At 38.8% G+C, this 27,230-nt stretch overlaps 2 protein-coding genes across 2 annotated transcripts; both read right to left on the bottom strand.

Moving 5' to 3' along the window:
- On the bottom strand, positions 1–26,363 carry LOC137625369 (maspardin-like). Its single transcript, XM_068356230.1, has 9 exons — positions 26,183–26,363; positions 23,146–23,264; positions 22,120–22,254; positions 19,316–19,411; positions 18,165–18,295; positions 15,642–15,750; positions 9,362–9,445; positions 8,639–8,800; positions 1–992 (listed from the first exon to the last, which is right to left on the bottom strand). The coding sequence occupies exons 2-9, from the start codon at positions 23,242–23,244 to the stop codon at positions 924–926; spliced, it is 885 nt and encodes a 294-aa protein (XP_068212331.1). The 5' UTR covers positions 23,245–23,264; positions 26,183–26,363; the 3' UTR covers positions 1–923.
- LOC137625551 (uncharacterized) lies at positions 24,798–27,195 on the bottom strand. The gene is made up of 2 exons (XM_068356460.1): positions 27,178–27,195; positions 24,798–25,151 (listed from the first exon to the last, which is right to left on the bottom strand). The coding sequence occupies exons 1-2, from the start codon at positions 27,193–27,195 to the stop codon at positions 24,798–24,800; spliced, it is 372 nt and encodes a 123-aa protein (XP_068212561.1).
- Positions 27,196–27,230: the final 35 nt, after the last annotated feature.

The following is a 27,230-nucleotide window of genomic DNA, read 5'->3' as shown; positions in this document are numbered from 1 at the left end:
TTTGATTCCTTAACTTTACTGTTACAACACCGATATTGATATTTCAAAATATAATATTCTAATTGCGAAATGTACAGTACAGAATATTTAGAACTCTCAACAGGAAAAATGACTTAGAATTAGACTTAGAAACAACTGTTCTGTGGACTATCATCACCTCGCGATAAAATATCTTCACCTTTAACTATCGACGTTTATAAATCTACAATCTTCAAAATATAAAACTCTTACAAAACCCATCAACAGCCTTATCGTAGACAAATTACAGCGGAAAAGCGCGCCTGATGAGAGCTCGGGTAATACATGAGCCTCTTTCGCAGCGCGACGCGGAAAAAAAAAGGCATTTTCGTAAATACAGCCGTCAACCCATTTCCTTAATATATAGCCCATTTTACACGTAAGTACAGTAAATATATGTTCTAACCTAGAGTAAGTTGCAATAAGAGAAGGTCCCTATTGATATCCAATTACAAATATATTTTACAAGTAGTTAATAAAAGTAAATGAATGTCATGAATACATCTACCGCAACAGCGGGTAGCTTTTCAATCCGTATCTTCTTCCGAGGGACCTATGAATACATAAACGATTGGAATAATTTCTTTAACATTATAATGTATAAAAAACTAAGCTATCTCTCCATTTGTTCTCTCGGCCTTGCATTAAATGTTCTGGTTTTACCGATCACTTCCGTAAAACTTGTGACACAATAACATTCAACTTCAATACTTTGTGATATTGGCAAAAGGAACACATACACCAGAAAAAGATTTCTTATATGATCCAAATCAGATGAAGTGGATGACGAGCATACCCTCCTCTTCTTGCAGGTAAGAACAGAACACAAACAGTTTGCATAGATTCCTTAGGAGAAAAACCACACGCGTCAGACTGGTCGGGGTCCTACCGTCCCGCGTCGGGGGTTACCGATCTACGGGGGTCCCCGAGTCCGAGGCGCTCGTGCTTGTGCCGTCGTACCCTCGAAGATGGACCTGCAATGATCGAGGGTGTGTTAAGAGAATAGCAAACAGATAACAAACTTCCTTTCTATTTGCTCTCTAATGTTAAGCAATGTAGGTCGTACTCAGGCCTCTTTACAGAATAAATTTCAAATAATACGGCACTACTGCCTTCCATTCATACAATTTGCACAACATACATACATATACCCAATTTTGGGGAGTAGCCGACATCAAACAAATGAAAAAAAAAGGGGACCTTTCCTCTCTACATTCCTCCCAGCTAGACAAGGGACTCAACCGAGTTCGGCTGGTACTGCCAGGGTGCCACAGCCCACCCTCCCCCATTATCCACCACAGATGAAGCTTCATAACGCTGAATTCCCTACTGCTGCTACCTCCCCGGTCCTCCAAGGCGAACGGGCGAAGCAGCAGGGCCTACCAGAATTTGCACAACAAATACAATTATTCACTAACATTCATACGCCTTATACACTCATGTATGGGTAAATCTTTCCTGTTTTCTTGTACAGATGAGTAAAAGTATGACAAAGACATTCAACATTGCAATAAAATATGAAAACAATAGGTTTTTTGTTACAGTTTTGAAGATTTATAAACAATGAATAGGTCCTGTATATGTATAATACGAATACATGTGAATTCTCATGGCATATAGGAAGTTTTACCCGCTGACAAAGGCATTCATATTTTTTAAATCTGATACTGTAGTTGATGTTAACTTCATAGTTTTGGTTTTATGATTCTGGGTCATATAGCCCATCACTGGGTCCTGGGATGCCATCCATCGCCCAGGTACGATTGAGGAAAATCACTTTATTTATTGTTAATAGAATTTAGTTTCATTAAAATTATCAATATTTTAGAGGAAAATAATTAATAATAAAGCTTTGGTTTTTGGATTAATTTACTATTACCTCCAAAAGCAGAAAGGTCTTAAAATGTTATTTTTATTAATAAAATAAATTTTTGAATATACTTACCCGGTGATCATATAAGCTGTCAGCTCTGCTGCCCGACAGAAAAACCTAAGGACAAAATACGCCAGCGATCGCTATACAGGTGGGGGTGTACATCAACAGCGCCATCTGTCGAGCAGGTACTCAAGTACTCCATGTAAACACAGAACCAATTTTCTCCTCGGTCCACTGGGTCTCTATTGGGGAGGAAGGGAGGGTCCTTTAATATATGATCACCGGGTAAGTATATTCAAAAATTTATTTTATTAATAAAAATAACATTTTTCAATATTAAACTTAGCCGGTGATCATATAAGCTGATTCACACCCAGGGGGGTGGGTAGAGACCAGCATTACATGTTTACATTATTAAGAGCTAAGTATTTTGTATTTCATTTTAGCAGTTATTCAAAATAACAAACATAAAATAAATAAGTACCTGGTAAGGAAGTCGACTTGAACAATTACTCTGCCTTTTTAAGTACGTCTTCCTTACTGAGCCTCGCGATCCTCATAGGATGCTGAGCGACTCCTAGGAGCTGAAGTATCAAGGGTTGCAACCCATACTAAAGGACCTCATCAAAACCTCTAATCTAGGCGCTTCTCAAGAAAAGAATTTGACCACCCGCCAAATCAACCAGGATGCGAAAGGCTTCTTAGCCTTCCGGACAACCCAAAAACAACAATAAAAAACATTTCAAGAGAAAGATTAAAAAAGGTTATGGAATTAGGGGAATGTAGTGGTTGAGCCCTCACCCACTACTGCACTCGCTGCTACGAATGGTCCCAGGGTGTAGCAGTTCTCGTAAAGAGACTGGACATCTTTAAGATAAAAAGACGCGAACACTGACTTGCTTCTCCAATAGGTTGCGTCCATTATACTCTGCAGAGATCTGTTTTGTTTGAAGGCCACTGAAGTTGCGACAGCTCTAACTTCATGTGTCCTTACCTTCAGCAAAGCATGGTCTTCCTCATTCAGATGGGAATGAGCTTCTCGTATCAACAGTCTAATATAACAGGAAACTGCATTCTTCGACATAGGTAAAGAAGGTTTCTTAATAGCACACCATAAAGCTTCTGACTGTCCTGGTAAAGGTTTAGTTCGTTTTAAATAGAACTTAAGAGCTCTAACAGGGCACAAGACTCTTTCTAGTTCATTTCCAACCAAATTAGAAAGGCTTGGAATATCGAACGATTTCGGCCAAGGACGAGAAGGTAGTTCGTTTTTGGCTAGAAAACCCAGCTGCAAAGAACATGTAGCCGTTTCAGATGAAAATCCGATGTTCCTGCTGAAGGCGTGTATCTCACTGACTCTTTTAGCTGTAGCTAAGCAGACGAGGAAAAGAGTCTTTAAAGTGAGATCTTTAAAGGAGGCTGATTGTAGCGGCTCGAACCTTTCTGACATAAGGAATCTTAGTACCACGTCTAAATTCCAACCTGGTGTGGCCAAACGACGCTCCTTCGAGGTCTCAAAAGACTTAAGGAGGTCCTGTAGATCTTTGTTGTTGGAAAGATCTAAGCCTCTGTGACGGGAGACTGCTGCCAACATGCTTCTGTAACCCTTGATCGTGGGAGCTGAAAGAGATCTTTCCTTCCTCAGGTATAAAAGGAAGTCAGCTATTTGAGTTACAGAGGTACTGGTTGAGGATACTGATACCGACTTGCACCAGCTTCGGAAGACTTCCCACTTCGACTGGTAGACTCTAAGAGTGGATGTCCTCCTTGCTCTAGCAATCGCCCTGGCTGCCTCCTTCGAAAAGCCTCTAGCTCTCGAGAGTCTTTCGATAGTCTGAAGGCAGTCAGACGAAGAGCGTGGAGGCTTGGGTGTACCTTCTTTACGTGTGGCTGACGTAGAAGGTCCACTCTTAGCGGAAGAGTTCTGGGAACGTCCACCAGCCATTGCAGTACCTCGGTGAACCATTCTCTCGCGGGCCAGAGGGGAGCAACCAACGTCAACCTTGTCCCTTCGTGAGAGGCGAACTTCTGCAGTACCTTGTTGACAATCTTGAACGGGGGGAATGCATAAAGGTCTAGATGGGACCAATCCAGTAGAAAAGCATCTATATGAACTGCTGCTGGGTCCGGGATTGGCGAGCAATAATTTGGGAGCCTCTTGGTCATTGAGGTTGCAAAGAGATCTATGGTAGGTTGGCCCCATGTGGCCCAAAGTCTCTTGCATACATTCTTGTGAAGGGTCCATTCTGTTGGGATGATTTGACCCTTCCGACTGAGGCGGTACGCCATGACATTCATGTTGCCTTGAATGAACCTCGTTACTAGAGACAGGTTTAGATCTCTTGACCAGGTGAGGAGGTCCCTTGCGATCTCGTACAACTTCATAGAATGGGTCCCTCCTTGCTTGGAGATGTACGCCAAGGCCGTGGTGTTGTCGGAGTTCACCTCCACCACCTTGCCTAGAAGGAGGGACTTGAAGCTTTTCAAGGCCAGATGAACTGCCAGTAGCTCCTTGCAGTTGATATGTAACGCTCTTTGCTCCGAGTTCCAGGTGCCCGAGCATTCCCGACCGTCTAATGTCGCACCCCAGCCCGTGTCCGATGTGTCCGAGAAGAGAACGTGGTTGGGGGTCTGAACAGTCAGGGGCAGACCCTCTCTGAGGTTGATGTTGTCCTTCCACCAGGTCAGTGATGACTTCATCTTCTCGGAAATAGGGATCGAGACCGCTTCTAGCGTCTTGTCCTTTCTCCAGTGAACAGCCAGGTGAAATTGAAGGGGACGGAGGTGCAGTCTCCCTAACGCAATGAACTGGTCCAGTGATGAAAGCGTCCCTATCAGACTCATCCACTGTCTGACTGAACATCGGTCCTTCATTAGCATGTTCTGGATGCATCCTTGGGGTTGACTTATTCTGGGGGCCGACGGAAAAGCCCGAAAAGCTTGACTGTGAATCTCCCAAACTATAGTTTGGGATGGGACCAGTTGGGACTTTTCCATATTGACCAGGAGACCCAATTCCTTGGTCAGATCTAGAGTCCACTTTAGATTCTCCAGACAGCGACGACTGGACGAAGCTCTTAAAAGCCAGTCGTCCAAATAGAGGGAGGCTCTGATGTCTGCTAAATGCAGGAATTTGGCAATATTCCTCATCAGTTTCGTAAAGACAAGAGGCGCCGTGCTTAGGCCAAAGCACAGGGCTTGAAATTGGTAGACAACCTTCCCGTAAACGAACCTTAGAAAAGGTTGGGAATCTGGGTGGATGGGGACGTGAAAGTAAGCGTCCTTGAGGTCTAAAGAGACCATCCAGTCTTCCTTCCTGACCGCTGCTAGAACAGACTTTGTCGTCTCCATGGCGAACGTCTGCTTTGTGACAAAGACATTCAGAGCACTGACGTCTAGCACCGGTCTCCACCCTCCTGTCTTCTTTACCACTAAGAAGAGACGGTTGTAGAAGCCCGGGGATTGATGGTCCCGGACTTTGACTACCGCTCCCTTTTCTAGTAAGAGAGACACCTCTTGCTTCAGCGCTAGTCTCTTGTCCTCCTCTCTGTACCTGGGAGAGAGGTCGATGGGAGTCGTTGCTAGAGGGGGCTTGCGCAAGAATGGGATCTTGTACCCTTCTCTGAGCAACTTCACAGATTGTGCATCTGCGCCCCTGTTCTCCCAGGACTGCCAGTAGTTCTTGAGTCTGGCTCCCACTGCTGTCTGAAGAAGGTGGCAGTCAGACTCTGCCTCTAAAGGACTTGGTACCTTTCTTCTTGCTCCCACGTTTCCCTTCGGCACGAGCACCTCCTCTGCTGGTGGCTCTGCCACGAAAGGGCGGAATAAATCTTGACGCTGGAGTATCCATCCTGGGTCTAGACACGGTAGGCAAAGGGGTGGCTTTGCGTGCGGATGACGCAACCAGGTCATGCGTGTCTTTTTGAATCAAGGAGGCAGCAATCTCCTTGATCAACTCCTCTGGGAAAAGGCACTTCGAGAGAGGAGCAAACATAAGCTCCGATTTCTGACATTGTGTTACTCCAGCTGACAAGAAGGAGCAAAGGTTTTCCCGTTTCTTGAGGACCCCGGAAACGAACGAAGCCGCAAGCTCACTGGAACCGTCCCGTATGGCCTTGTCCATGCAGGACATAATGAGCATGGAAGTTTGCTTGTCAGAAGGGGAGGTCTTCCTGCTCAACGCTCCCAAACACCAATCCAAAAAGTTAAACACTTCGAAGGCTCTGAACACTCCTTTCATCAGATGATCTAAATCTGAAGGAGTCCAACAAATCTTGGAGCGTCTCATGGCCAGCCTGCGGGGAGAGTCTACTAGACTTGAGAAGTCGCCCTGGGCAGAGGCAGGAACTCCCAAGCCGAGAACTTCTCCCGTGGCATACCAGACGCTCGATCTGGAAGCGAGTTTCGCAGGGGGAAACAAGAATGCTGTCTTCCCAAGGTGCTTTTTGGACTGCATCCAATCTCCCAACACCCTTAAAGCTCTCTTGGACGAGCGGGCGAGGACGAGCTTCGTAAAGGCAGGCGCGGATGACTGCGTGCCTAAAGCGAACTCAGATGGAGGTGAGCGTGGGGCCGCAGAAACAAACTGATCGGGATACATATCCTTGAACAGTGCAAGTACTTTCCTAAAGTCCAAGGAGGGAGGCATGGTCTTGGGTTCGTCGATGTCCGTGTGCGGGTCGTCAAGGTGTGCAGCGTCGTCATCATCAGAGAGTCCATCGTCTGAATGCTGAGGAGGAAGCGGCAAAGGAGTAGGCATTGGCTGGTCAGCTGAGTCCGGCAGCACGGGTGCATGCGTGACTGCACTGGACGCAACGTCATGGAACTGTTGGCCAGTCTGTGAGCTGGCAACAACCATAGCTGCGCGGGGGCGCAAAGCGTCTACTCCTGACTGTCTAGTCTGCTGTGGGCGAGTAGGGGTAACCACAGTGGGTTGCGGAGGTTGACGCACCGCGTCAAAACAAAACAACTTAGGTTGTTGTTGTTGTAACTCGCGAACGTCAACGAAGGGTTCCGTGCGTCGGCGAACGTCAACATGCGGCTGGCAGGGTACAGTGCGCATGGGTGGCGGGACTCTCACAGCTGGAGTGCGGGAGAAGGTAGCCTCAGCGTCAACTGGACGCACAACCGTGGTTGGTTGTAGGCTAACGGGTGCAGCGTCAACCTTCTCCGCACGAAAGTCCTGCATTAAAGATGACAACTGTGTCTGCATGGTCTGCAGCAAAGCCCACTTAGGGTCTACAGTAGCAGGTGCGGCAACAGACGGTGTTACTGCCTGTTGCGGTACCGCTTTGCCTCTCTTAGGAGGTGTGCAGTCATCGGAAGACTGCAGCGAGTCCGAACTGACCCAGTGGCTACAACTGGGCCGTTGGACTTGCGCGGAAGGGACCTTGCGTTTGAGAGGTCGTGAGACCTTGGTCCATTGTTTCTTCCGAGAAACATCTTCCGCAGACGAGGAATAAATGGGCTCTCTCGTCTTCTTGTGGGTGGGGCGATCTAGGCAAGATACTTCCGAAACCACGGAGGGAACGTCTGTCCGCTGATTAAAGCCTGTCGAACCCTTTGGTCGTACGACATTGCTTCTCCCCTGGGCTTGGGAGCTTGCAAGAGGTCCCGGACTGGGAGGACGACAGGCACGAACAGACGCACCCTCAAGCGCAACACTGACACTTTCCACAACACTACCACTCACTTTGTCACTACCCACTGCACTCTTACCCTTCAACTCCTTGACGTCTGCCATGAGTTGATTACGGTCACTCGCCAATGACTCGACTCTCTCACCCAGAGCCTGGATGGCACGCATCATATCCGCCATCGAAGGTTGTTGAGTGCTAGAAGGGGGATCAGGAGCAACCACTACAGGGGAAGGAATAGGTTGTGGGGCATGGGGAGAGGAAAAATCAACAGAGCGAGATGAACTTCTCCTGACTCTATCTCTCTCTAGCCTACGTGAATATTTCAGGAATTCGAGAAAATCGAATTCCGAAAGCCCAACGCATTCCTCACATCGATCTTCCAATTGACAGGTTTTACCCCGACAATTGGAACAAATGGTGTGCGGATCGATAGAGGCCTTCGGAAGACGCCTTGAACAGTCCCTAGCACTACACTTTCTGTATTTAGGGACTTGAGAAGGGTCAGCCATCTTGAATTAGTCAAAGGGGAATTCAAAATCTATCCAAGTCGTCAACAAATAATCCAAAATTCAATCAAAGAATGCAAGGAAGTATTGAAGATAACCTCTGCAAAGCGAAAGCTAATAACTAGAAATGAGTACTTCACCAAAATCTGTGAAAATCAATCCAGTAAGCAACAGCGTATTTAGTAGGTCTTGCCGGTGGCACGACAGAGAGAAAATTGGTTCTGTGTTTACATGGAGTACTTGAGTACCTGCTCGACAGATGGCGCTGTTGATGTACACCCCCACCTGTATAGCGATCGCTGGCGTATTTTGTCCTTAGGTTTTTCTGTCGGGCAGCAGAGCTGACAGCTTATATGATCACCGGCTAAGTTTAATATTGAAAAATAGCGAGTCATTATAAACACGGAAAGGCTTTATTCTACTAAACATAATTCACCTGACTCAGCAATAATTTTCATTGAAAAAATATACTACCTATGTAAGGGTCTCCTTCCTAGATAATTACTATAAGTGTATCAACAGGTAGCTAACCTGGGTCACATTCTTTGACCTTCAAAAGTGCTCGCTCAAAAGATGAGTTCGTAAAACAAAAGACTTACTAATATATAGATGTTGACCTCCTCCGCTCGGGATAAAAATGGAAAATTCCCGCCGGTCTTCAGGTGTGCCAGACGTGCCGTTGGATAGCACTTGTACAGCTCTTCTTTGACGGAGTGCGACAGCGCGGACTCGTCAAAGACGTCGAGAATGGTCACCTCTACCTGTTGGTTAAAACAGGAAAATTAGTCGTGTATTGCGGACGACTACGGAGTCATCTAACTTCGGCATTCTTTAAGACATCAACAATCTAATTTTGGTTTCACGAAATTAATTGGAATAGACTCTGTCGTTAAATACCAAAATTAGAATAGAATAAATTGCTCTCTCTCCCGATAAAAAAAGGAAGAAGTATTTGATTAAAACAAAAATGTTAAAAGAATGATTAATGTTTGTAAAATACTCTGTTGATAATCAGAATCATGTGCTTGATATTATTATTACTAGACGAGCTACAACCCTAGTTGGAAAAGCATAATGCCCTACCCCTGAGGAAAATAAAGTGATAGAAGCCTCATATGGAAAAATAAAATAAAGCAATGAAAAAACTATAAAATAGTATCAACAAAATATAAAAAAATTGAGATATATAAAATAAAAAGTAAATGAAGATAAATAGTAAACTATAAACCATTTTGTCAAACTAATCAACAAGAAAGCATATACACTAAGTTTGAGATTCTGAAGTTCTAGTGCTATGAATCACAAATGCTTAAACCACCTACCTGCACTTTCTGAGGTTCGACATAGGAGGAGAAGCAGTTTAAAGTCATTCTCGAAGCAAGTTCACTCTGACTGAGACTATCCAGCTATGAAAGAGATATACAGAATTAGGGGGAAAATCACGAAATGTGGATTTTAAATTTACAGAGTTCAATTACTGTAGAGATATAATCTACATAATTCATACAAAATAAATAGATGATAAAAATGCAAATCTAAATAATTTAATGTTTTAAATACAAGAAAACTGTCCAGCTATGAAAGAGATATCCAGAATTAGATGAAGACTCACAAAATGTAGATTTTACATTTTCATAATTCAATTATTGTAGAGATATAATCTAATTCATGCAAACAAAATAGATGAAAAAATGCAATACTAAATCATTCTATGTTCCAAATACAAGTCTCTTTATTTCCATTTGTATTACAATACCTAAGAAAATACAGTAGAACTAGACTATCAAAGTGAGTGTCTTTTTTCATTTTTTTCCCTTTGTAACTTTTATCCTTACACCAAAGGGTCAGTTGCCTCATGCGTCCTCTCCAATGCCTTCGATAAAAGGCATCCTCTTCCAACTTAACGTGGTACGGAAGTAAACTTGGAATGCCAATCAGAGGATTGTGGGAAGAGCATACCCAACTGATTCATTCTAGATAAACACTGTAACTTCTACAGAGGGAAGAAAGGAATTTCTTCATCCTCTTCCATTGCCCTGGAGGTCTTTTAAAGCCAGTAATGCAATGTGTAATTGCAACGTCAATAGAATAATCGTTCTTCCATCGACGTCGTCTCGTATATATTTTGTCTCGGTTCAAACAAGATACGCGTCTCTGTCCTGATACCAGTCTTGGTGCTCACGTATGGCATGTCTCGGTCTTTAGCCGATTTGTGCCGTACCCACATGCTATCTTCTCTAAGATCACTATCCTGGATTATTCTGAATTTTTCAAGCAGCCCTTACTGGGGTCCAGCGGACATGAACGTCGACAAACCAAGAGTCTTGGCTTGGAATGACATCAGCCTCTCCTCTTAGTATTCTTCTTGAATATGACAAAACAGTGAATAGCTACCAACTTGGTCATGTCCCTTTCATCATTCTGTTCAACTCCCCAAATGCCAGTCTGAGGCTGGTTCACAAATTATCAACAAGAACCGAAATTATTAGATTCCTTCCATCATAGATAAACTAGGATTAGTTATGGAATTTGGGCCACAAGGTTCATTGCTGAAGCCATGGAAATCTTTCAGTGTCAAGGTAAAACTGGGGGGAAAACTGCAATTCTACCATGAACAAATTATCAACAAGAACCGATTTCATTACTCTTGAAATTATTGGATTCCTTCCATCATAAACTAGGATTGGAGTTATGGAATTTAGGCCACAAGGTTCAATGCTGAAGCCATGGAAACCTTTCAGTGTCAAGGTAAAACCGGGCGGAAAACTGCATGAACTAAAAGATAAAAAATTGGACAGTAGGATTCGAGAAAAGACGTGAAAACGGAGACGAAGTGAAAAGGTTAAAAATTGGGTACAGTGCAGCTAGGAGCCGAAGGAAAGCTGTAACGACCTTTAATAATGCCAGTCTCCATTTTCCGATATGTACGTCTTCTTCTGTTCTTATCCATCGTAACCTCAGTCTCAAGCAAATACTCTGCCTTTATTCCTCATATGTAACTTGCTGGTATACATAAGGTAAATTATATTTGGTCACAACGGTGGAGAAAAATAGAATACTTATTTTCTAAGCACCTACATCCACAAGGCAATACCAGAAGCCTACAGTACCTTAAAGTAAGCCATGAATTATAGCAACACTAGTAATACAAATAAACCCATTCAAATATGTAAATACAACATACAGTATATTCATTATAAAACATAATGACTTATAATACCTCAGTTTACTAAGCCACAAATTACAGTTAATAAATGCATATGACCCAAAGTTGTAAAACTAATTTCTTAGACAACAACTTCTACAGATCTCAACGTCAGAGACGCCAACTTCTACACACCTCAACTTCTCGAACTTTAACTTATCACTTTAGCTGAAGGTTAGAAATTAGGTTTCAGGACATTTCTTCTCAGAATCGGTATTTGCACTTATCAGAAGGCCAGACCTACGAAGTATCCGACGCATCAACTGGCCAATCAATGATGATCATTGCATAATTGAGTTCAAATTTTTAAGTAATTTGTATTTTTCCTAACATACTTACCTAGAACTACCTTCTTAGGAGTTACTGGTTAACTCTACCTAACCGACCAGCTTTTTGTATAGTTTACCCTCTACCCGTTTTCTACGGGGTCAACCTCAGGCAGTGTGGTACGTGCCCTGAGGCGACCCGGGGTCGGGCAGCGTGCTAGCTCAGGTCGAATCGTCAGTACGTTTCTGGTCGCGACGTGATCAACATCTCGCCGCGCTCTCTCTTACACCTTCACGGAACACTATCTCAAAGATTGCTCGAGAAAATCCTTGGACAGGTTTTCCATTGGCCCAATCATTTCAGCCCTTCAAGAGATCTAAGGTCATAGCCCCAAGGTAACCGGGGGTGTTAATGCCAAGAGACACTAGTTCCTTCCTTAACCTGCATAATTGAGTTCAGTTTTGCTAATAATCAATGAGAAGAGATCATCCAATCGAAAGAGAAACAATGAACTGAGACAAAATATACATTAAGTGGTGATTATGTTTATGAGAAACATTCATTGTGATTCTAACATAAAGTACATTTATGCAACACCGCCTACGCGGTCAAGGCGATAAAATTATTGGCCAGAGTTGCATTTGTAATGACAAAATTAGATAAGAAACAGCATAAAAATATTAGGGGTCATTATCATCATTATTACTAAGCTACAACCCTAGAATGCTATCAGCCCAAAAGGTTTCAACATGGAAATATAACCTAGTGAGGAAATGAAATAAGGAAATACACTACAACCCTAGTTTGAAAAACAGAATGCTATAAGCCCAAGAGGCTCCAACATGGAAATATAGCCCAGCGAGGATATGAAATAAGGAAATAAATAAACTATTGGTACATGAGAAGTAAAGAATAATGAATATAAAATTTCTTAAGATCAATAATAACTTTAAACTATGTTGCATATAAACTATGATAACAGAATCATGTCAGCCTGTTCATTTTAAAAACATTTACTGCAAATTTGACCTTATAAAATTCCATCGATTCAACTGCCTGATTAGGAAGATCAATCCACAGCTTGGTCACAGTTGGAATAAAACTTTTAAAATGCTGTATAGTATCAAGCCTCCCGATGAAGGCAAGACTGTTAGATCTAACTGCATGTCTAGTATTACGCATTACAGTATACATTTCAAAATATGACGGCACGTTCTGATTATGTACTCTTCAGTAAAATCATGAGATAGCCTTTAATGCTAAAAGTATCTTGGGGTCTTATTTAAGACAGAAAAATCATGTAGCACACAAGGAAAACATGGCCACTGATTCTGATAAAGAACAAACTGCCAATAACCTATACCAGAAGATCGTTCGTTCGTTTGTTTTAGATTCCCTTGAAAAACCGCAAGATGCAGGCTTTTGCGTTGACAGCCATAAGTGGGATGGCATCATTAAAGTGAAATACCAGCAGATAACTGAGAATACAAAGACCTCATGATCCTCATCCTTGCCAGCGATTCGATGACAAATTTACTTTGGCGGAGTTAGACGCGACTCTAGTTCTCTCCTCGTTCACTGACTTGTGCCCTTTCTTATTCTACTTTCATCTACTGTAATATGCATCTATGCCTATTCTTATTATGATTTGCTGTGGCCTCTATCCCTTACATATATACTTATCAATTTTCTAAAAAGCTGTCCCTCACCCTCTCTAGTTATGTCTAAACCATCTCACCACAAAAACAGGTCACATCATTCGGGAATAGTACAGCAATTTCATTCGGTATAGTAAGATAATTTCATTCGGAAATAGTAAGACAATTTCATTCAGAACTAGTTAGATAATTTAATTCAGAAATAGTAAGACAATTTCATTCAGAACTAGTAAGATAATTTAATTCGGAAATAGTAACACAATTTCATTCGGAACTAGTAAGATAATCTAATTCGGAAATAGTAAGACAATTTCATTCGGAACTAGTAAGATAATCTAATTCGGAAATAGTAAGACAATTTCATTCGGAACTAGTAAGATAATCTAATTCGGAAATAGTAAGACAATTTCATTCGGAACTAGTAAGATAATCTAATTCGGAAATAGTAAGACAAATAGTAACACAATTTCATTCAGAACTAGTAAGATAATCTAATTCGGAAATAGTAAGACAATTTCCTTCGGAACTAGTAAGATAATCTAATTCGGAAATAGTAACACAATTTCATTCAGAACTAGTAAGACAATTTCATTTGGGAACGGTAAGACAATTACACAAGCAGTTTCTTCGGTAACATTCACAAATCTTCTGATATAAAAGTGAGGAGATTTTGGATATATAATCCATGGAAGACAATGAAAGAGAAAACCAATCGTAAAAACATAAAACGAAGTTAGTACTGAAATGAATACAGTAATCTCCACTCTCTTCTGTTCCGTAATTTTTCTGCCTGAACTCCCAATGTCTTCAACTATCTCCTCTTCACAAGATTTCCTGGTCTTCATCATCATAAACTAGGAAGTATAACGAGACCAGAGAGGGGCACTTGAGATTTTTCAAAGCTGAGGCCAAAAGGATTCGTCCATAAAGGATGAAAACAGAAAAGTTAAGGACCAAAGAAAATAGATATAAGTCACAAGAAGCCAAAGGAATGTTGCATAAAATACGTAAAAATCACCCACTACAAACTATGTTAGGCAGGTGAAACTCCCTGATGGTTAATTCACATTTCTTGATTAGGATTTACTTTACAGCATACATTGAATAGGATGTATACTTTGGTGCTTATACAGAAAATTATAAACAGAATTATATCATCATCAGTTATCATAGCATGTACGGCCAAGTATTATTTTCTAAAAAACTCTCCTGAAAGGGAAAAATAAAAGGACTAATCTAATACAGACTTAAACACTATAGTCCATTTCTTTTAGCGAGGCATATTTGCACAGACTCGCAGCGGTGCCCTTTTAGCTCGGAAAAGTTTCCTGATCGCTGATTGGTTGGACAAGATAATTCTAACCAATCAGCGATCAGGAAACTTTTCCGAGCTAAAAGGGGACCGTTGCGAGTCGGTGCAAATCTGCCTCGAAAAAGAAACGGACTATAGTACTGTACTTGATTCCTTTTTGGCTTTACATCGAAAGTACAGACAAATATATGGCTAAATATTTTTTCTAAAGGACTTAATTACTTTTCAATACAAAACCAAGAAAAAAAAACATTTTAATTCTACAATTGAAAAATTATTTCCTATTCACCATTCCTATCTGTTGGAGGAAGAAAAGTTAAAAAAAAAAGAATCATATAAAAATATAAACATGAAATATTAAACCCTGGAAGAAAATTTTACTAAAGAATCTTATATAGACATGAACATGAAATACTGAACCTTACTTTTGTTAAGTATGAAACCATTATCAACTTCATATTTTCATAACTTAACCAAATGATTTGTTTCATGAACATTAAATTAATGAAAGAAAATATTTATGTACTGTACAGTATTTCATAATTTTAGAACATGTAACTGTCCAAGAATATATCTTATATTTATGAAAATACTAAAAAAAGAAAGTAATTTTGATTGGAAATTCTCCGTAAAAATATACTGTTCTCAGACTTATTTCAGCAAGTACAGGTGACCGTAATATTTACCCTATTTTGTTATTATCTTTTACGGATTGGTGAACGTAATATCACTCCTTTACGTCGATATATCCGTTTTTAAAAAGGTAAATGCCAGGCAGGATTTATTTCAGGATCTTTATGTTTTTTTACTGCAAATTTTTAACAGTGTATTAAAATTGCATGGATGTATGGGATCTAGACAAATCAACATATGAATTCCAAATACAATTTGTTATCTTTTACGGGTTGGTGACCGTAATATCACTCCTTTAAGTTGATATATCCGTTTTTAAAAAGCAAATGCCTGGCAACATTTATTCCAGGATTTTTACAGTCTTTTACGACAAATTTTTAACAGTGTTTTTTGCTACACTGTTAAAAATTTGCCGTAAGAAATGTATGGATGTATGGAATCTACACAAAACAACATACTAATTCAAAATGCCAACACAAGACGCAGCATATCTTATTGCCAAAACAAACGAGTAAAAAAAAACTCACTCTCTCAACCATGAAATCTATGGAGTCTGCGATCTGCGAATCCATGAGTTTCCGAGGGAATCGGCCAATGATCATCTTCTTCAGCAGAGTGGCCGGCAACATCCAGAACCTTCAAACGTACGAGGTGGATGTTAGGTTACTTCCATAGACATAGAATACATTTAAACCCTTTTACCCCCCAAAGGACGTACAGGTACGTTTCACAAAACTCATCCCTTTACCCCCATGGACGTACTGGTACGTCCTTGCAAAAAAAAGCTATCAAATTTTTTTTTTCATATTTTTGATGATTTTTTGAGAAAATTCAGGCATTTTCCAAGAGAATGAGATCAACCTGACCTCTCTATGACAAAAATTAAAGCTGTTAGAGCAATTTTAAAAATATATACTGCAAAATGTGCTGGGAAAAAAATACCCCCCCCCGGGGGTTAAGGGTTGGAAATTTCCAAATACCCTGGGGGTAAAAGGGTTAACATTGGGATGTAATAATAATTATGATAAGTACAAGACATATGTCAGGTTATGTTCAAAGACATATACAGCTTTTTAACACATCGACACGCAGCTATGGTCAAAATCACATTCGGTTACCACTGTCCAACGTTATGTACGGCAATCGTAACTGAACCAAATAGGGTATAAAATACATACCCAGAACATAAGTAAATAAAGATAAAATTTAAGACACTTTACATTGTAGGGTTAAGAACAAAACAGGAGGCAATTTCTTCATCAATGCTAACAATTCTAGAGAGGTTATCAATATTTCTTACTTCAAAATTATGATTATGAACTACCGATGTGACAAGTCATTTTACAGAACTATTCAATGTTCAATGCAGCCTTTTATCTAAAAATAACCATGGCAATTTCTTGTTAGAAATATGAAAGAAAATACATTAAAAATTTTCTAATGTACTAATAAAGATAACTTTAATGATAAAATTAATTATTCAAATAACTATTCATGAAAGTATGTGTTCAATGCAGCATTTTGTGTAAGAATAACCATGGCAATTTCTTGTTAGAAATATGAAAGAAAATACATTTAAAAATTTCTATTGTACTAATAAAGATAACTTTAATAATAAAATTAATTATTCAAATACATCCTCGTGAAAGTATGGACGCACAATTAAACATAAACAAAAATCAAAATACTGGAAAAGAAGGATGCTATAAGCTCAAGGGCTACAACACCGGTTACTTATCACGACTTTCCGTAGATGAAGACTACTTTGAAACAATTTTTCGGTTAATTTAAAAGAATACTTCATAAATCCTTTTAACCCTTTTACCCCCGGGGTATTTGGAAATTTCCAACCCTTAACCCCCAAGGGGTTATTTTTTTCCCAGCACATTTTGCAGTATATATTTTTTTTTAATTGCTCTAAAAGCCTTAATTTTTGTCATAGAGAGGTCAGGTTGGTCTCATTCTCTTGGAAAAGGCCTGAATTTTCTCAAAAAATTATCAAAAATATGAAAAAAAAAAATTTTTATAGCATTTTTTTGCAAGGACGTACCGGTACGTCCATGGGGGTAAAGGGATGGCTTTTGTGAAACGTACCAGTACGTCCTTTGGGGGTAAAAGGGTTAAAAGAATACTTCATATGGGCTTTTAAGAATCATATCTATAAAAACTTTCTTGAGTAGGTTATATTGAAAGTCAAGATAAGATTAACCCTTCGACCACTTTTATACTAAATATTTATGAAAATTAAAAAAAAACGTAAACTCCTTTAAAAGATGGTGAACAGAATTCTTGTTATTACATATAATAAACCTCAAATATAACATTAGAATAATGAACTTTCAGATATAAGAACAAGTTTGTGCAATAGATGAAGTTTTAATTTCTTTCAAAATTATTTAAAATTTCTCAGAAATATCTGTGGGAATCCATTGAACACCTGTATAACTTAAAAGTAATTAAAATAATGGAGGTCAAGTGACTAGGATTATAAATTGCACATCTAACTTGAATATGCGCGACTTAAGAAGAACTTTTCATCTTAAGGACCCAATCTAGGATCATATATAGACCATATGTATGGACGTGACAAATTTTCCATTGACTGATCTTACTAGAATACATATCTATACACATCTAGTTCATTAAAAAATTTGGCAAATTGGTCACACAATACCTGAGAAATATAGAAACAATATTTACAAGTCACAAAATACCTGAGAAATATAGAAACAATATTTACATGTCACAAAATACCTGAGAAATATAGAAACAATATTTACATGGCACAAAATATCTGAGAAATATAGAAACGATATTTTAAAGTCACAAAATGCCTGAGAAATATAGAAACAATATTTGCATGTCACAAAATACCTGATAAATATAGGAACAAAACACACGTCATAAAATACCTGAAAAATATAGAAGTGATAAGCACCAGTCGTACAACACTACAGAAATATAGAAACGATACTCACACCGAAAAGAGAAATACAGAAACGATACTCACCAATCGCAAAATACCCGAGAAATAAAGAAACGATACTCACACCGGGGCAGAATCGACATAATTGAAGACTTTTGTGTCCGTGAAAGAATTGCAGAGGATCAGGGACGCGACGCGGGGACAATTGCTGGTCAGCTCGGCAAACTTTTGTGCTAAGAAGCCTCCCAAGGATGCCTGGAATACAAAATAAAATTTGAGACAAAAATTACTTGACATTGCATGGAGAAACTACCTCTTGTTCGGGTATGTCGATGTGTCTTGTTTCATGGTTTATGTTAATGATTTTACTTTGTCATTCATATTACTTATTCTTATAATTTCTTTTGTTTATGGTTTATCATTTACTTCTCTGTTTCTTATTATGCAATTGCTACTTCATACACTATCCAAGTTGGAGGGCACTAGTTGGTAGAGTAGCAATTAGAATTTTTTTTTTAGGTCATGCATCTTATCTCAACTTAAAAAATTCCAGGACCATCAGGTTCATGAGAACCTTATTTAACCAATAAGTGACTTTATTTGAACTTCTCAAACATGACCTAACCGTACCGAGACCAACATTACGAACAAGTCCCCAACCATACTGAGACCAAAGGTAAATGAACAAGTCTCTAACCATACTATCGTATATACATTTAAAACGATAGTCATTATCAAACCGTACCTAAGCATGTCTTCCTCAGTTTATAAAGGTCCTGGCAAGCAATTGCTCCCATAGTTAGCCCCAACCGTACTAAGATATTGCATCGTGAAGTCTGAGAAGTTTCTCCAAGAAACCACTTTTCATACTTGATCTAAAGACAAATTACAGAGAAAATTCAAAGTGGTAAATCCCTCGACTTTAGCCAGTTTTAAACTCTGGTTCTCTACGCTCTTGTGGCCATCGATGAAACACCTTTGGATTTGTAATAATAATAGCAAGTGATCCACTAATGTTTATGGAGATGGCTCATGGCTTTACTCTTGGAGACTGATTGACAGTTCAGCGGACTGAGATAAACCTTTCGCTATGAATGGATAGCACAGTCTCCACTCGGTCAGGCAAAGCACGGACGAGGTTGATCGCAGACGAGCGAACTTGCAGATAAGGACTTACTGTAATCATGTACAGGTACTTACATTCTAAAAATAAAGAAAGTGGCTTGTTTCTTATTAAAGCTAAATAAATAAAAAGAATAGGCAAATATCACTTACTCCAAGTATGTGCGCTCTGTCGATCTCCAGTATGTCTAGAAGTCGTCTGAAGCCCTCGCACCACTCGTTGACGGACCAGTATACGGGATATTCAACCTGTTGAAGACCGGGAGGGCATTACTCTAGACACTAGACTAAATGTGCGAATGATAATATATCAGTTATGCTGTATACCTGAATACGCAAAATACCTTCTTAAAAATCACAAATTGATGAAAGTAAAGTAACAGATCATTCTAAAAACAATTGGAAGTTCCTTATGAAAAGAACAGATCCCTCGACCAATTGAAAAGTTGAAGGGCAATTTTGGTTATATCTATAATCACTTTACGATAAAACATATTTAAATTTGGCTTTCAAACTATGCTATAAATACTTATTCTACCAAATTATTTCAACTTTGAATATCAATCACTAGTTTACCTCGCTCTTTCACAACAACCTTTACTTATCAAATTTAGTACCTAAAGTAATTCATACAGAATTTATCCAGCAATTTAACCTTTATCTTGCTTTAATATACAAACAACTGCACTTCAGATGTTAAACTTGCCGCAAATACTTTTCTGTCGAATAGATTTACACGTCTTAGCAATCAGAAGAGGATTTTCACAACAGGTTTTGCAATTTTCAACCTTCCAAGGATTCTGTTTGATGAAAGTTAAGGAGTCAAACACTGAATGTTTGATGTCAGTGGATGAAAACAATATTATAGTACAGGCCTATACATTATCTTCACAAGATTATGGAGTCAATTCCGAATGTCTGATGCCAGTGGCCTAAAGAGAAATTAGTTCACCAAACTTTCAACTGGGCACCACAAGGCACTAGAAGAGTTGGAAAACTCAGGCCTACACGGCTGAGGACTATGAAGCATGAAGTGGGAAATGATGATTGGAGAAGTATTGAATTAAGAGCTCAAGATAAAGACAACTGGCAAAACTAAACTGTCAATGGGCATAGGAGATGATGAAATCAACAAACATCATTCCTCATTTCTTAAAATCAGATAAAAGTTGAATTGAAAATGTAGGACAAAACAAGAAACGTCTAATACTGTCTTCAGTGTACCACAGAAGGCAATATAGATGGTACAGTATTACTTTACGAGATATCTAATATTGTCTCCAGTGTCCCAGAGAACAAATAGATAGTATTACTTTACTAGAGTACATAAATGGAAGATTTTTATACTTCACTCTTATTTAGTTAATAAAAAGGAAATTGAAAATATAGTGACAATTTACATTCAAATAATTAATACTCTTACTGACAGATATATCTAATCATTTTTCTTCTCACTAGATGTTATATGAGTCTGTTTGATAACCATATAATGTATAACTAGAGGGGCCCTCAGTAAAGCGCAGACCTCCGTCGCGGCAGCTTATTTCTCGACCTTTTGCTTGATTGTGACCTTGATCTTTGACCTTGACCTTCCAAAAATTAATCATTTCCAGCTTTTTATATGACAGTTAATCCCTGTGAGTTTCATTACTCTGCGATTAAAATTGTGGCCTGGAAGCTGTTCACAAACAAACACACACAAACAAGGGGTAAAACGTAACCTCCTTCCAACTTTGTTGGCGGAGGTAATAACTAATGTTAATAACTCCTGAAAGGAAACATTTTAGATATAATAGCAATTACCTTTAGTTCTAACTATGGAAATGAATGAAAAATAACAGATTTTTCAAAGTAATTTGTATTTTTCCTATGTATAAAAACCCGAGTCTAATAGGAATATTATTTTAAAAAGATTGGAATGGCCGTTATAATTAGCAGAGGTAGTTACAACTATCGGCATATAGCAGGTAAATCCACCCTACCCGTCAGTCAGAAAGCCAACCCAATTTTGACCTTCGACCTGGGACAGACCTTGGACAGCACCCATCAACCAATGCTCAGTTTGGTACGAGATCAACCGGCTACATCTTTTTGCAAGCCTCCTCCAGGGCCGACGTCTCGAGGATCAATGTCGACGCTCTCACAGGGGCATCTTCAACGGCAGTTGAGACCACATGAATAGAAGTCGTGATGTCCAGTGCCTCCATAGGTGTAGCAGGACGTGGGGAACATGCAGAGGGCAAGCCTCAGAAGTCCTGGAGGTAAGGAACACCTTCAACAGCTTTCCAACCTATGAAGTACGATGCCTCCACCGGTGTAGCAGGACGTGGGGAACATGCAGAGGGCAAGCCTCAGAAGTCCTGGAGGTAAGGAACACCTTCAACAGCTTTCCAACCTACGGAGTACTAAACATACCAAGCCCACATCTTCCTCAAAGTCTTCGTCCTAGATTTGAACAGCCACAGGTGAACCTTGAGCAGAAGGTGGAAGAATATTACCTTCGCTGGACTCATCACAAGGGGATGACATCAAACAGTCATGCGCTTGGCAAACACACACATATGGTGGGAATAAACAGCTGGTTTTATCATAAACCTGTCAAGCTTCCTACAAGGTTTACCCTGATACAACCTCGTGTCAATACACTTCTCTATATAAATGGGTAAGATAAGGAAAAAAATAAAATACGTAGCCAATATTGAAAGGGCAGTATAATTACGTGTACTGCTTGCAGTCGAAGTCAAAAGTGAGTGTATCTGGCTGAGGTGTGATTGGAGCTTAACTACCACCTGCCGTTAGTTATAACTACCTCGTTACATTCTAACAGCCTTTTCAGCTTCCTATTAAAGGAAAACTGTTTATATTCACGTAAGAACACAAATAAATTAATGCATAAAAGGACAATGGTTCGTATTCATGTAAGAGCAAAAATAAATGATTGCGTCAAGAACTTTTACCGATATCACTCTGTATCCTCTGGCCGTTAGAGGGAGCATCTGCTTGTAAAATGCGTCCGCAGTGCCGCTCACTGGAGGCAGGCAGACTAGCGGGGATCGCACGCATCTCGGCCCCGCGTCGTAGAGTTTCCACACCTGGAAAATGACACTTTGGGGGTTATCTGGTCGATAAATGGATAATTAGAGTCTGAAAATAACCAACTCATACATACTTTGGGAATTATATCATCAATAAGTGGCAGATTTCAGTCTGAAAATAACCAACTCATGCATACTTTGGGAATTATATCATCAATAAGTGGCAGATTTCAGTCTGAAAATAACCAACGCATACATACTTTGGGAATTCTATCATCAATAAATGGCAGATTTCAGTCTGAAAATAACCAACTCATACATACTTTGGGAACTCTATCATCAATAAATGGCAGATTTCAGTCTGAAAATGACCAACTCATACACACTTTGGGAATTATATGATCAATAAGTGGCAGATTTCAGTCTGAAAATAACCAACGCATACACACTTTGGGAATTCTATCATCAATAAATGGCACATTTCAGTCTGAAAATAACCAAATCATACATACTTTGGGAATTATATCATCAATAAATGGCAGATTTCAGTCTGAAAATAACCCACGCATACATACTTTGGGAATTCTATCATCAATAAGTGGCAGATTTCAGTCAGAAAATAACCAACTCATACATACTTTGGAAATTCTATCATCAATAAATGGCAGATTTCAGTCTGAAAATAACCACATATGCTGTAGTATAATGCATTCAAATAGGCATGGCAGATTGACATTTCCAACACTGCTACTGATATTAATTCCCCTCTTTTGGCTATTATAATAATCAGAACACCTTATGACAAAATATACCAGACAACAACACTGTATAATCGAATTTCAATTTACAGTATTATAATAATCATATATAACTGAATAAAATAAATAATATTCAAATATCTAACAAGATTTATATACAGTATTCGTGAAGGAAATCACCATATCTTACCTTCAACGCATCGTTGTCAACCACGATCTGTCTGAGGGGCACCGTGCTTCGAAAACTCTTGTATTCTTCCGACTGTGAAAAGTCACTTTCAAATTCCATTGGGAATTGTGTTTTTTAATCTGCAATATTCATGAAAACTATGAAGTTAATGTTATATACACACATCTTAACCCTTTTACCCCCAGGCTATTTGGAAATTTCCAACCCTTAACCCCCAGGGGGTTATATTTTTCCCAGCACATTTTTCAGAATATTTTTTTTAAATTGCTCTAACAGCCTTGATTTTTGTCATAGAGAGGTCAGGTTGGTCTCATTCTCTTGGAAAATGCCTGAATTTTCTCAAAAAATTATCAAAAATATGAAAAAAAAAAATTTATAGCATTTTTTTGCAAGGACGTACCGGTACGTCCATGGGGCTAAAGGGATGGCTTTTGTGAAACGTACCAGTACGTCCTTTGGGGGTAAAAGGGTTAAGTGGCACAATACCACAAAGGATTAAATGCGTTAAATTTGGCAGGGTAGCGACAGGGTAGCAATATTTTATAATCACAATTATAAAATCTCTCTCTTACTCCACAAGCTCATACTATATCCTTGTAAGAAATACTAAAATGTACTCAAGCCTAACCTAGCCTATCGTACAAATTCCTTACCCAACCTGAGGCCTCTTTATACCTAGAAGTTTCCTTCATCTTAAACTTACATTATCATAACCTCCATGGCATGGTGGTCAGCCTGGTCTCCAATTCAGTATTCAATAGTGTCAGCCGTCGTAAAACTGACGAGAATGCCATAATACGGAAAACTATGGCAATATGAACGAACATTTCTCTAAAATTGGGGTTAAGTACAGTAGTTGGTTGAGACAGGCATATAATTTATGTACTTATAAGTTAAAGGTGTCTGATTTCAGTTCCATTTTCATCAAAACAGATGCTCACTAGAACGTCAGCCCTACCACAGCAGTGGCCTTCCCCGTAAAGTTTAAACTCACCGTCCCGGGCGGGGATCAATCTTCCCCCATGCAAATACTAAGCATACACGTTACCACTGTACTAGCCAGGAGGCTAGTCAAATAAATTATCTTTACAAGAGGTTGATTATCTGTCGAAAATACGATTTGAGCTCGTTTTACAAATTACGAAACATCATGATTTAGTGTTACCTTGCCATGAGTACAGCCAGTTGGGATGTTAACCCGGAGTGAGACTCGGTCTTGGGGTAAGCTAAGGATACGGAGTTCAAAGAGGGGGCTATCCGGTAGGTAAGTAGGTAAGGATACAGCTCATAGGTTAGGTTAGATGGGGAACCTTAGGGTAGGTGGTGTTCTTGTGGTTTTTTGGTCATAAAATTTAGATTATTAAAACGTCTAAAACTTAAAAAATACAGATTTTCTCAATTTGTTACAGACGGACGGAAAAACGGGCATAGAACATCATCTAACCTAACCTATAATCCGGTGGGGACAGCCCCTTAGACTGCCGTATTCTAAGCGATAGATTTGAAAATAGGGGAGTTATGGGGCATGGCCGTCTTCCTACATACGGTAATATTTAATAAGAGTCCCACCCAGTCATTATCGCTTGCCAGTACATAGGGGCTCAATGCTTTTCTTTTTCTGTGAGCAAAGCGAGCGCACGTCGGAGCAAAAACTATTGGATTTCGATAATAGAGGCCTTAACAGTTTTTGCTCCTCTGATAATAGAGGCCTTAACAGTTTTTGCTCCGCCGATAATAGAGGCCTTAACAGTTTTTGCTCCGCCGATAATAAAGGCCTTAACAGTTTTTGCTCCTCCGATAAAAGAGGCCTTAACAGTTTTTGCTCCGCCGATAATAGAGGCCTTAACAGTTTTTGCTCCGCCGATAATAGAGGCCTTAACAGTTTTTGCTCCGCCGATAATAGAGGCCTTAACAGTTTTTGCTCCGCCGATAATAGAGGCCTTAACAGTTTTTGCTCCGCCGATAATAGAGGCCTTAACAGTTTTTGCTCCGCCGTATGTTCGCTTCTATCGCGAAAAAAGAAAAACATCAAGCTCTGTATGTACTGGCAAGCAGTAATGGCTGGGTGGGACTCTACCGAAATATTACCCAGCATACACTCGAAAGATACCTATATATATACACCAGAGAAACTTATTTTGGTAAATTAAGTACTTATTTGCAACAAATATGTGTCATTTTCGAAGGAAACGGGTGTTTTTTTATAGAAATTAAGTTGGTTTTTACTAGAAGAGGTTTCTCCGCTCGTACCTACAATAATACCGTTATTTTTCCTTCAATAAGAATATTAGGGCCTTTGTATATCAGCGGCCAGTTCCTCGGGTTTGGATTAAAAATGGATATATATCAAGTAACCTAAACTTCCCCCTAACCTAACCTATAAGCTGTATCCTTAAATAAATACTTACTTAACAGGGGGCTAACAACCCCCTTTACACTCACGTATTCTGGCCATGCCCGTCCCAACCTACTACAAAGGATAGTGCTTAACTTCAAGTTATGAAATCAACTTAATTTTACATAAAAAATGCTAGAATTAGTTAATAAACTAAATCATATTAACAATAATTAAAATAAAACAACAAAAAAACCATCTTGACTTAAAGTTAAGATCGAGGTTAAGCCCCCATTTCAACCTCTGCCACTTTGACACTTAAGTTATGAAATCAACTTAATTTTACATAAAAAATGCTTGAATCAATTAATAAACTAAATCATTTTAACAATAATTAAAATAAAACAACAAAAAAACCATCTTGACTTTAAAGAAAGTCTTAAAGAAAGTCGAGATCGAGGTTAAGCCCCCATTTCAACCTCTGCCACTTTGACACACTTAAGTTATGAAATCAACTTAATTTTACATAAGAAATGCTTGAATCAATTAAGAAACTAAACCATATTAACAATAATTAAAATAAAACAACAAAAAAACCATCTTGACTTAAAGTTAAGATCGAGGTTAAGCCCCAATTTCAACCTCTGCCACTTTGACACACGAAACAGACATCCGAAGCCACTTTGACACACGAAATCGTACCTTTTCTCGGCAATTTTTACTCCTTTTTAAGTCAGTTGCGCCTCATCATCCCACTTATAAGTGTTGCTAAGTGGTCCTAAAGTGCTAGTGCACTTAGGCAGCCAGTGACGAGCACTATAAGTTGCTATCTCTTCCAAAACAGCTGAGACGAGGTCGAGGCAGAAGGATTCAATCTCGGTGTTTGGGGGAGGAGCCATCAATCAAAACATTGTTTTGGAAATTATTTGGTATTGTATCTTAATGATTTAATTAAATTAGGCTATATATTTAAATTTTAAAGGTTTAAATATGTATATAATTATTATTTATATAATTTATAATATATATTTTAAATATATACCTTAATTTTATCATATTTATTCATTTTACACAGTGGTGTTCTATGTTATGATAAATATCATATCTACATATTTGAGTAACTTAATATACATTATTATATAATTTAAAATTCTATATATTAATATTTATTAAATAAATACTGTTAATTTCGTTATTTAATTAATTTTAAACGTATTTCAGCCAAACTAACACGAGAACCACTACCAAAATATGGTCGCATTTCAGCATTTCAGACTCGAAGATTTCTAGGAGGAAAAACTTTCCTAAATTAGAAAATATTATTTAAAAATTGATTATATGTGAAATATTATCCTATCATATGTATACCTTAATGTATATATACATACTTAACTTAATTTGCTTTAATGGCTGTTTTCCTGGGCGTATTATACATATATATGAGTTAGAGAAAGAGGGATAAAAGAATTAATAGTGGTAGTAGCCCAAGATCTCACCACGGACCTTGCAAATATAAGCTCAGAGCTTTATCATTCAGCATAAGTTGTAATAAACGTATATATAAATATGTATACATATATAATGACTATTATTCCTTTTATTTATTTCCAAAATGCTTTCAAACATCTTTTCTAAATTCCAATAATAACACAATTAAGTGTTTCCAATTGATTAAAAGATATATAACTCAAAATTACCTTTCTCTTGTTATGCATGATTTGGTATATATATATATATATATATATATATA

The sequence above is a fragment of the Palaemon carinicauda genome, chromosome 32 (assembly GCF_036898095.1).
Source record: "Palaemon carinicauda isolate YSFRI2023 chromosome 32, ASM3689809v2, whole genome shotgun sequence".
Classification (NCBI taxonomy): Eukaryota; Metazoa; Arthropoda; class Malacostraca; order Decapoda; family Palaemonidae; genus Palaemon; species Palaemon carinicauda.
The sequence above is the reverse complement of the archived record's forward strand: the minus strand, read 5'-3'. Positions and strand labels throughout refer to the sequence as shown.